The 12337-nt window shown below is 42.9% G+C and overlaps 1 protein-coding gene across 1 annotated transcript in view; it reads left to right on the forward strand.

Annotated features, from left to right (window-relative positions):
• Positions 1 to 12337, forward strand: part of LOC115109459 (semaphorin-3D-like) — a 77611-nt gene that overhangs the window by 55951 nt on the left and 9323 nt on the right. The window contains exons 16-17 of the mRNA XM_029634363.2: positions 5173 to 5237; positions 5369 to 5508. Coding sequence (XP_029490223.1) covers positions 5173 to 5237; positions 5369 to 5508 — 205 coding nt within the window. The remainder of the gene's footprint in view (positions 1 to 5172; positions 5238 to 5368; positions 5509 to 12337) is intronic.

The raw sequence follows: 12337 nt of genomic DNA on the forward strand, positions 1-12337 counted from the left end.
ATTCAGCCATTTTCCAACCAAAGGAAGGTGTCACAAAAAGCAGAAATATAGATAAAATGAATCACTAACCTTTGACGATCTTCATCAGATGACACTCCCAGGACTCAATGTTACACAATACATGTATGTTTTGTTCGATCAAGTTCATATTTATATCCCAAAAAATTGCAGAGCCTCATCAAATAACAGAAATACTCATCATAAACTTTGATGAAAGATACATGTTTTACATATAATTAAAGATAAACTTGTTCTTAATACAACCGCTGTGTCAAATTTCAAAAAAGCTTTACGGAAAAAGCACAATATTCAATCATCTGAGAACAGCGTTCAGCCACAAAACAAAGCCAAACAGTTACCCGCCAAGTTGTGGAGTCAACAAAAGTCATAAATAGCATTATAAATCTTCACTTACCTTTGCTGATCTTCGTCGGAATGCACTCCCAGGACTCCCATTTCCACAAGAAATGTTTGTGTTGTTCGATTACGTCCATATTTATGTCCAAATACCTCCGTTTTGTTCACGCGTTTAGTTTACTATTCCAAAGGCACAATGCGCGAGTGCAAAATCCAGACGAAAAGTCAAAAGAGTTCCATTACAGTTTGTAGAAACATGTCAAACGATGTTTACAATCAATCCTTAGGGTCTTTTTATAATAAATCTTCAATAATATTCCAACCGGACAATAGCGTATTCATTACAGAGGAAAAAGAGGGAATGGCGTGCCCGCGTGACCGCGCAGTAAACAGCTGATTGGCCTCAGCCTAGTCCACTTGTTGAATCAGCTCTTATTCGACACCCTTCCACAATAGAAACTTCAAACAACTTTCTAAAGACTGTTGAAATCTGCTGGACCCCTTGGGAAGTGCAATCTGGCCCCATAGACACAGCATATTGGAAAATGAAGCTACAAACCTAAGATTTCAAGACTTCCTGGTTGGATTTATCTCAGGTTTTCGCCTGCCATTTCGCCTGAATTCTGTTATACTCACAGACATCATTCAAACAGTTTTAGAAACTTCAGAGTGTTTCCATCCAATACTACTAATAATATGCATATATTAGCATCTGGGACAGAGTAGCAGGCAGTTTACTCTGGGCATCTTATTCATCCAAGCTACTCAATACTGCCCCCCTGTCACCAAGAAGTTAAGTAATAGTTAGTCACGAATGCTCTAGATAACATGTAAACAGCCGACCAGCTCTGCTGGGTTAGTAAAATGGTCAGTGTAAGGTGTTCTCTCATCTGTGTCTGGAGGTTGCTAGCTAGCAAGCTAGCCAAATTTAGCTAGTTAGCTTTGGGTGCTTGGTTGGGACAAGCATTCATTGTTGGCAGATAAGCTGCAGAAGAATAAGTAGGCTACAATTCCCCATCGTTTATTAGTGTAATTTAGTTCATTAGTTTGAATGGGTTTATCTAATGCTCTTTCGTTATATTTTAGCTCATGGTTCGCATTAGTTGTTGATCTTTTTGTTGTTGATAACTGACCAATATGACTCCCAAGTGGTATTTACATATTTGCAGAAATCCATTCAGGTGTATTTTGTGGCTTTAGGCAAATGCGTTCTAATGATCTAATGTCGAGCTGTTGCAACTGCATGTAAACACAGTCCAGGTCAAAGTGAATGAATGCAGGCCTGTGTTGCAAATAAAGGCTTACTGTAGCTCTGTGGAGACTGGTCCTACATGAGACAGATGTTTTTGTTTGGCCACTCCCACTCTAAATTGCTATAGAATTTTCACAAATGCCATAGTATACGTAATTCCCAAACATTCTAGGAATTTATGAAACTGTGAAAATGTCCATATCTAAGTGCTCACTTGTCATATTTTGTTTTAAGTGATATATTCTTCCTGGGGGTGTATATGAACAGATTTGTATAAGATTTCATGTTGCTAAATGCTGTCAGTTCCACTTTAAATCTTTTGTCTTGCCCATTTACCCTCTGAATGGCACGCATACACAATCCCTGTCTCAATTGTCTCAAGGATTAAAAATCCTTCTTTAACCTGTCTCCTTACACTGATTGAATTGGATTTAACAAGTGACATCAATAAGGGATTATAGCTTTCAACTGGTTTCACCTTGTTAGTCTATGGAAAGAGAAGGTGTTCTTAATGTTTTGTACACTCAGTGTACATACATCCACATTTCTCCAGGTGTAGAAAGTGTCCCATATTCTCTGTATATTAATATAACATTTTGTAGCCTGAAGAACAAATAAAGTATATAGGAGCATATACAACAGCTGTGCCACATTGCTATTCTTTTCGTCTAAGGTATCTGAACCATAGTAGGCCTCAGGATCAATAGATTACCCCTTCGTTATCCATGAAATTAGGTACATTTGTCATTTACTCTGACATGTTCATCTTTCACTGTCAGATCGGGTATGTGAAGACGTCCACAAGCATGATTTAATGAACCTGAAGAAGAGAGAAAGTTTATATCCTACCTGACCTTGCCCTATTTTTGTCCCAATTCAGGGCTCTAGGGACTGTCATAGAGTGTTCAGATATTTTCTCTATTTTTTGTTTTGGTGGGCTTTTGTTTCTTCAGCCTTTCTCTGTGCCAGATGGGTGTTCACTTATCTCTTTCTCTCTCTCTTAGGGCAGAAGCATTGATTAGAAACTCTTTGATGTGCTAATGATTAATGTTACTGTTACTCTCCGTTGTCTTCTTTTGTGTGTTGTGTGTGTGTGTGTGTGTGTGTGTGCATCCAGGATAAATAGCCTAGTCAGACTATAGCAGTGGCCTAGTCAGACTATATAAACTCAGCCCCCAAAAAACGTCCTCTCACTGGCAAATGCGTACATTTTTCAGCAAACTTAACATGTGTAATTATTTGTATGACCAGAACAAGATTCAACAACTGAGACATAAACTGAGCAAGTTCCACAGACATGTGATTAACAGAAATTGAATAATGTGTCCCTGAACAAGAGGGGGGGGGTCAAAAGTAACAGTCAGTATATGGTGTGGCCACCAGCTGCATTAAGAACCGCAGTGCATCTCCTCCTTATGGACTGCACCATATTTGCCCGTTCTTGCTGTGAGATGTTACCCCACTCTTCCACCAAGGCACCTGCAAGTTCCCGGACATTTCTGGGGGGAATGGCCCTAGCCCTCACCCTCCGATCCAACAGGTCCCAGACAATCTCAATGGGATTGAGATCCGGGCTCTTCGCTGGCCATGGCAGAACACTGACATTCCTGTCTTACAGGAAATCATGCACAGAACAAGCAGTATGGATGGTGGCATTGTCATGCTGGAGGGTTATGTCAGGATGAGCCTGCAGGAAGGGTACCACATGAGAGAGGAAGATGTCTTCCCTGTAACGGACAGCATTCAGATGGCCTGCAATGACAACAGGCTCAGTCCGATGATGCTGTGACACACCGCCCCAGACCATGACGGACCCTCCACCTCCAAATCAATACCGCTCCAGAGTACAGCCCTCGGTGTAACGCTCATTCCTTCGATGATAAACACAAATCTGATTATCACCCCTGGTGAGACAAAACCTCGACTCGTCAGTGAAGAGCAATTTTTGCCAGTCCTGTCTGGCCCAGCGACGGTGGGTTTGTGCCCATAGGCGACGTTGTTGCCCAGGGTATCCTGCGCCGGCTCTGCGTACATTGTCTCCGGGGCGCTGGGAGGGTTCAGTTTGCCCTATGCCTGCGCTCCGCCCATTCTGGGCGAAAGTGGGCATTGAGCCTAAGGGAGAGGTGCGAGTGTTAAGCACCAGATCTCCAGTGCTCCCCCACAGGCCGGTTAGACCTGTGCCTGCACTCTGGAGTGGCCGGGCTAAAGTGACCAGTGCTCCCCCACAGGCCGGTTAGACCTGTGCCTGCACTCTGGAGTGGCCGGGCTAAAGTGACCAGTGCTCCCCCACAGGCCGGTTAGACCTGTGCCTGCACTCTGGAGTGGCCGGGCTAAAGTGATCAGTGCTCCCCCACAGGCCGGTTAATCCGGTGCCTCCTCCACGCACCAGGCCTCCTGTAGGTCTCCCCAGCCTCTGGCAGCCCCATGCACCAGGCTGTCTCTGCGTCTCCTCCCTCCAGCAACGCCCTCCAGTCCCGAGCGTCCAGAGGCGCCCTTCGGTCCGGAGCTTCCAGCGGCGCCCTCCAGTCCGGGGCTGTCTACGAGGGTACCCAGTCCGGGGTCGGCGGCGAGGGTCCCTGCTGGGCCAAGCCAGAGGGGGAGCGGGGTCTATGTCCCTCACCAGAGCCGCCACTGTGGAGAAATGCCCATCCAGACCCTCCCCTATAGGTTCAGGTTTTGCGGCCGGAGTCCGCTGACAGCTGTCTATCATTGTCTCTGATTGGGAACCATACTTAGGTAGCTTTTTCCCACATCGGTTTTGTGGGTAGTTGTTTTCTGTATGGTTTAGTTTCCTTACAGAACTGTTCGTTTTCCTCTTTGTTCTTTTTGTTCAAGTGTTCTGATTTAATAAAATATCATGAACACGTACCATGCTTTGGTCCAGTCATTTACAGGAAGAGGATCGTTACAGCATTGGGCTGATAACCGAAAGGTTGCTGGATCAAATCCCCGAGCTGACAACGTAGTAATCTGTCGTTATGCACCTGAGCAAGGCAGTTAACCCACTGTTCCCCGTGCGCCAAAGACGTGGATGTTGATTAAGGCAGCCCCCCGTACCTCTCTGATTCAGAGGGGTTGGGTTAAATACGGAAGACACATTTTAGTTGAAGGCATTCAGTATAACTGACTAGGTATCCCCCTTTCTCTATTGTATTCAGTGTGTTATCTGTATGTGGCTGTCAGTATGTTGGGTTCAGCGTGTTGTCCATATCTGGTTGTTGTCAGTATGTTCAGTATGTTAGACATATTTAACAGGGTTATCAGGACAGACAGAGCAGCTTAAATCCTAGCCTGAAGTAACTCCTGTTACCTGTAATACGAACTCAGGACATACATACACACACGCCACAGGAACCATTTTGTGTGTGCGTTAGAAAGAGTAAAATGTTGCCCCTGGTCTTGCTGTAGGCTAACTACTATGAACTCGCCTCACACTGAAGAATGTATGTATGGAGCCAAATATTGCCTTAACAGCAGGACGTGACCTTATTACCTTGATTGACCTTTCACCCCTGACCCTGTGGCGTGTGTGTGTGTTTTATGCATGCGTTTTGGGTTGACAGGAGAGCTAGGAGACAAGACATTAAACATGGAGACCCATCCAGCCAGTGTTGGGACACAGATGACAGTAAGTGATAAAACAAGACTTAAATGCTTCCCTGACCTGATACAGTACCTTCTCGCGTGTGTGCGTGTGCATGCGTGTTGCTCAGACAATCACGATATTAACACTACATGGATTCATTTCTGTGTTCTCAGCTCTGCGTGGAGGCAGGGTGGAGGAGAGGATAATGTTTGGGGTGGAGAATAACTCAACCTTCCTGGAGTGTCTCCCCAAATCACAACAGGCCACCATACGCTGGTTCATACACAGACCTGGAGCTGAACACAGAGAGGAGGTGAGACAGCACTCACACAAGCACATACACAAGCATGCACACACACAGGGATTCAAACTTTCTGCAATATTCACCATTTTGATCTCAAAATAGACTATCCACATGAATCGTGTACACAGTAAATGTTGCAGCAACAAATCAAAACACTTAAAGAGTTCATTTTAACGCTACCTCAGATAACATATGGTCCTACTCTAAAGAGTGTAAAAATTACTCTGATTATAGTGTTACATTTTGAGTGTTAAATGTAATACTTCGTTACTCAAATTTACCACTATGGTGTAATTAACCCTCAGTGTTATTTATATTCAACACTAGTGTTAATCTAGAGTTAACTCCTATTAGTGTTATGCAAAAAGACTGTTACAGTGAGTGATTTTGGCTGTTTCAACACTATATGGTGTAAAGCCTATTTAGCATTTTTCCCATTGTGCCTTTTCTTTTCGAGTGAATTGTAGGGTTACCACTCATGACTGTACTTGTTAGTGACAGAGACACAAATCAAATGATACTGACTGACAAGTGTAATTCCTTTTGGAATCCAGCCAGAGTTATGATAGCCAACAGTTAGAATTTTTATTCACCCCTCTACCTGCATTCAGAATGACTACCATTATTAGGCACTCAGGTTAAGTAGACGACCTAAACAATTTAAATTTCAGTAACGGGTGCAATAATTGTCTCTAACTGATTGGATTTGTTTCGAAAAATATATGTTATTTATCTTTGTGTAGCATAAGATTAATCATTCAATCAATGTACATGTAAAAAACACAGATATTAAAATCCGTCTCCTCCCCCAAAAAAGAATACATGCAAAGCATGCTGGGAAATATGGTAATGATGGGTTTGGTTTTGATGGGACTGTTTTACTCTCCACAATGTAAAACAATAACTCCGGTTATTAACACCAACACTGGGGTTATTTTACAACACTGAGCGTTAATTTCAAACTAACAGTGTGAATTTAACTCCTGAAACAACACTAGACATTTTGGACCAAAAAAATCAACACTGGCCAATTTGCTGTCTGGACTGAGCACCGAAGGTTACATGTATGTACTTATTATAAAATTAGTGAAATTGCACTTTCTCATAATTCATGAAAAGAATGCGTCAGTGATTTGTATTTCCTGCAACTTTCTAAAGAATAACGTCTGTTTCTGTGCAGCTGTGTGTTGTAGTGTAGCCAATTAGCATGCCTAAACAGTCATTTCTAAAGGCTTTCCCAAAAACTTTCCAAATGTTGATTGCGATGTAGGCCTACCTGGCAGAATGATATCATAATGATTTGTATCAATTGGGTGGGTATTTGTTTAGCAAACTCTCCCGTCACATTAAACACCACTACAAGAACCCCTACAGAAACACAGCTAACGAAACACAATGGTCTCTGGTTGGTTTGCAATTTCATTAAAAGCAACTACTCCCCCCTTTTAATTTATTAAAGTGGGTCTCCTGATGTGGAAAGTGGTCTCCTGATGTGGAAAGTGGTCTCCTGATGTGGAAAGTGGTCTCTTGATGTGGAAAGTGGTCTATTGATGTGGAAAGTGGTCTCTTGATGTGGAAAGTGGTCTCTTGATGTGGAAAGTGGTCTCTTGATGTGGAAAGTGGTCTCCTGATGTGGAAAGTGGTCTCCTGATGTGGAAAGTGGTCTCTTGATGTGGAAAGTGGTCACCTGATGTGGAAAGTGGTCTCCTGATGTGGAAAGTGGTCTCTTGATGTGGAAAGTGGTCTCTTGATGTGGAAAGTGGTCTCTTGATGTGGAAAGTGGTCTCCTGATGTGGAAAGTGGTCTCCTGGTGTGGAAAGTGGTCTCTTGATGTGGAAAGTGGTCTCTTGATGTGGAAAGTGGTCTCCTGATGTGGAAAGTGGTCTCTTGATGTGGAAAGTGGTCTCCTGATGTGGAAAGTGGTCTTTTATCTGTCTATTGTGGTTTGGAAAGTTAGGAGTATTGAGATTAATCAAATGTGTGTTATGTTCTTATTCTCTGAAAATAGACACATTTTTTTCTTGCACTTCACACCGTGCTTCTGTGCGGAAATGTTTTTCTCGTCTTTTTTGGGTCCTCACCCGTTTGCCTCTCTGAGCACACACACAGCTTGTGGAGAGGGGTCAGGTCAGGAAAGAAGTCAATCTTGTGTTATCAGAGGTTTACAGTACTGGCAGTGCTACAGAGGTTTGTTGTAAGTCATCAATTCCCATGGCTGAAAAACAGACATTTTAACTGCTTTAAGTGTTACATCATGTGCCCTTACATGACAGCAAAACAACACAACCAACCAAAACAACCTGGAGGGGTGCTTCCATGTTCTAGATCAGCAATCTTTGCAAGAAAAATAATAATAATTTGCAGAGAGAATTTTTTTTTATAACTCATGTCATGCAATTTCCGACATTCTGCCATAGGGTGGAGATAAATGATTTTAAGCAAATTTTCTGCAATTCTACACATTTTGCCCTGACTTATGCCATGTTCATATTTTAGCCAATTAGCAGACCCTCTTATCCAGAGTGACTTACAGCAGCAATAGAGTACCACAGTATGAGTCATAATAATCAAATCAAATCAAATGTATTTATATAGCCCTTCATACATCAGCTGATATCTCAAAGTGCTGTACAGAAACTCAGCCTAAAACCCCAAACAGCAAGCAATGCAGGTGTAGAAGCACAGTGGCTAGGAAAAACTCCCTAGAACAGCCAAAACCTAGGAAGAAACCTAGAGAGGAACCAGGCTATGTGGGGTGGCCAGTCCTCTTCTGGCTGTGCCGGGTGGAGATTATAACAGAACATGGCCAAGATGTTCAAATGTTCATAAATGACCAGCATGGTCAAATAATAATAAGGCAGAACAGTTGAAACTGGAGCAGCAGCACGGCCAGGTGGACTGGGGACAGCAAAGAGTCATCATGTCAGGTAGTCCTAGGGCATGGTCCTAGGGCTCAGGTCCTCCGAGAGAGAGAAAGAAAGAGAGAAGGAGAGAATTAGAGAACGCACACTTAGATTCACACAGGACACCGAATAGGACAGGAGAAGTACTCCAGATATAACAAACTGACCCTAGCCCCCTGACACATAAACTACTGCAGCATAAATACTGGAGGCTGAGACAGGAGGGGTCAGGAGACACTGTGGCCCCATCCGAGGACACCCCCGGACAGGGCCAAACAGGAAGGATATAACCCCACCCACTTTGCCAAAGCACAGCCCCCACACCACTAGAGGGATATCGACTACCACCAACCTACCATCCTGAGACAAAGCTGAGTATAGCCCACAAAGATCTCCGCCATGGCACAACCCAAGGGGGGTGCCAACCCAGACAGGATGACCACATCAGTGAATCAACCCACTCACGTGACGCACCCCTTCCAGGGACGGCATGAGAGAGCCCCAGTAAGCCAGTAACTCAGCCCCTGTAAAAGGGTTAGAGGCAGAGAATCCCAGTGGAAAGAGGGGAACCGGCCAGGCAGAGACAGCAAGGGCGGTTCGTTGCTCCAGAGCCTTTCCGTTCACCTTCCCACTCCTGGGCCAGACTACACTCAATCATATTACCCACTGAAGAGATGAGTCTTCAGTAAAGACTTAAAGGTTGAGACCGAGTTTGCGTCTCTGACATGGGTAGGCAGACCGTTCCATAAAAATGGAGCTCTATAGGAGAAAGCCCTGCCTCCAGCTGTTTGCTTAGAAATTCTAGGGACAATTAGGAGGCCTGCATCTTGTGACCGTAGCGTACGTGTAGGTATGTACGGCAGGACCAAATCAGAGAGATAGGTAGGAGCAAGCCCATGTAATGCTTTGTTGGTTAGCAGTAAAACCTTGAAATCAGCCCTTGCTTTGACAGGAAGCCAGTGTAGGGAGGCTAGCACTGGAGTAATATGATCACATTTTTTGGTTCTAGTCAGGATTCTAGCAGCCGTATTTAGCACTAACTGAAGTTTATTTAGTGCTTTATCCGGGTAGCCGGAAAGTAGAGCATTGCAGTAGTCTAACCTAGAAGTGACAAAAGCATGGATTAATTTTTCTGCATCATTTTTGGACAGAAAGTTTCTGATTTTTGCAATGTTACGTAGATGGAATAAAGCTGTCCTTGAAATGGTCTTGATATGTTCTTCAAAAGAGAGATCAGGGTCCAGAGTAACGCCAAGTAACGCCAAGGTCCACAGTTTTATTTGAGACGACTGTACAACCATTAAGATTAATTGTCAGATTCAACAGAAGATCTCTTTTTTTCTTGGGACCTAGAACAAGCATCTCTGTTTTGTCTGAATTTAAAAGTAGAAAGTTTGCAGCCATCCACTTCCTTATGTCTGAAACACATGCTTCTAGCAAGGGCAATTTTGGGGCTTCACCATGTTTCATTGAAATGTACAGCTGTGTGTCATCCGCATAGCAGTGAAAGTTAACATTATGTTTTCGAATAACATCCCCAAGAGGTAAAATATATAGTTAAAACAACAGTGGTCCTAAAACGGAACCTTGAGGAACACCGAAATTTACAGTTGATTTGTCAGAGGACAAACCATTCACAGAGACAAACTGATATCTTTCCGACAGATAAAATCTAAACCAGGCCAGAACTTGTCCGTGTAGACCAATTTGGGTTTCCAAATGGTGGTGATCGATGGTATCAAAAGCAGCACTAAGGTCTAGGAGCACGAGGACAGATGCAGAGCCTCGGTCCGATGACATTCATATGTAATTTACCACCTTCATAAGTGCAGTCTCAGTGCTATGATGGGGTCTAAAACCAGACTGAAGCATTTCGTGTACATTGTTTGTCTTCAGGAAGGCAGTGAGTTGCTGCGCAACAGCCTTTTCTAAAATTTTTGAGAGGAATGGAAGATTCGATATAGGCCGATAGTTTTTTATATTTTCTGGGTCAAGGTTTGGCTTTTTCAAGAGAGGCTTTATTACTGCCACTTTTAGTGAGTTTGGTACACATCTGGTGGATAGAGAGCCGTTTATTATGTTCAACATAGGAGGGCCAAGCACAGGAAGCAGCTCTTTCAGTAGTTTAGTTGGAATAGGGTCCAGTGTGCAGCTTGAAGGTTTAGAGGCCATGATTATTTTCATCATTGTGTCAAGAGATATAGTACTAAAACACTTGAGCGTCACTCTTGATCCTAGGTCCTGGCAGAGTTGTGCAGACTCAGGACAACTGAGCTTTGAAGGAATACGAGGAGTCCGTAATTTGCTTTCTAATAATCATAATCTTTTCCTCAAAGAAGTTCATGAATTGATCACTGCTAAAGTGAAAGCCATCCTCTCTTGGGGAATGCTGCTTTTTAGTTAGCTTTGCGACAGTATCAAAAAGGAATTTCGGATTGTTCTTATTTTCCTCAATTAAGTTAGAAAAATAGGATGATCGAGCAGCAGTAAGGGCTCTTCGGTACTGCACGGTACTGTCTTTCCAAGCTAGTCGGAAGACTTCCAGTTTGGTGTGGCGCCATTTCCGTTCCAATTTTCTGGAAGCTTGCTTCAGAGCTCGGGTATGTTCTGTGTACCAGGGAGCTAGTTTGTTATGAGAAATGTTTTTAGTTTTTAGGGGTGCAACTGCATCTAGTGTATTGCGCAAGGTTAAATTGAGTTCCTCAGTTAGGAGGTTAACTGATTTTTGTCCTGTGGCGTCCTTGGGTAGACAGAGGGAATCTGGAAGGACATCAAGGAATCTTTGTGCTGTCTGTGAATTTATAGCACGACTTTTGATGTTCCTTGGTTGGGGTCTGAGCAGATTATTTGTTGCAATTGCAAATGTAATAAATACCCATAAAACCTACTGGTCAAACAGGGAAATGGTTCCAATCGTTTATTTTTCCACCATTAATTTTTCCCATAGTTTTTTTTTAGAAACACTTAAAATAAGGGCTTTGTTTTCGTGTAGGCTTACCCTGACGAGACTGTTGAATCGAGACAACGGTAAGAATCTTTGGATTAACTATCTAATGTTAGTTAAATGTAGTAATAAATAAATTGGCAACATTTCTCTAAATGGACAATTCTGTCAACTGTCTTGTGCATGTTTTAAATTGACAATACCTGTTAGCAAAGGTGTCAGTTAGAGATGACGTGCTGGAACTTGCAGGGATTTGTAGTTTTGTGTGATGTCTACTTTGATTCTAATTAGCATTTTAGAATCTGAGAGTAAATAGAGCTGAATATATTGATAAAAGTCAACTTGTCCAAGAGAGACATACATGGTTATCAAAATGTCATGCCAGGGTGAGCCTACAAGAAACACAGCACTTATTTTAAAAGTTCCTAAAATCCCCTATGGAGAGAATTAATGGTGGAGAAACAATTGGAACCGTTGCCCTGTTTGACCGCTAGGTTTTATGACACCTCTGCTGTGGGTCTCTACTAGGGTTAAGTGTCTCGCTCAAAGGCACACCGGCAGATTTTGCACTTAGTCTGCTAAGATATTTATGAATGACAGAAAATTCACACATCAAAAAAAAAATCAAAAAAATATTTGAAGGGTGTGTACCAGAGTGCACTGAGATCACTGTTGCATTCAGACCGGAAGCGGAGCTTGTTTCTAACTCTAGCAGATTGGTTGACTTTGAACTGCCAGAATTACTGTAGGAAGAGAAGGAGGAGAAAGAGAAGGATGAGAGGAAGAGGTCAGGAGAAGGGTACACTCTTAGAACAAAGGGTTCCAAAAGGGTTCTTTGTGGAAGGATATGATTCTACCAAGAACCGGGGTCTTTGTAAGTCAAAGGGCTCTAACTAGATCCTTTAACATCATAAGAACCGGTTTTTGGAAGAAAGGGTTCTTTGATGATTCTTTAGAAGGCAAGAATGATTCTTAGGACAGCAAGAATTAT

Source organism: Oncorhynchus nerka, linkage group LG25 (assembly GCF_034236695.1).
Source record: "Oncorhynchus nerka isolate Pitt River linkage group LG25, Oner_Uvic_2.0, whole genome shotgun sequence".
NCBI classification, from domain to species: domain Eukaryota; kingdom Metazoa; phylum Chordata; class Actinopteri; order Salmoniformes; family Salmonidae; genus Oncorhynchus; species Oncorhynchus nerka.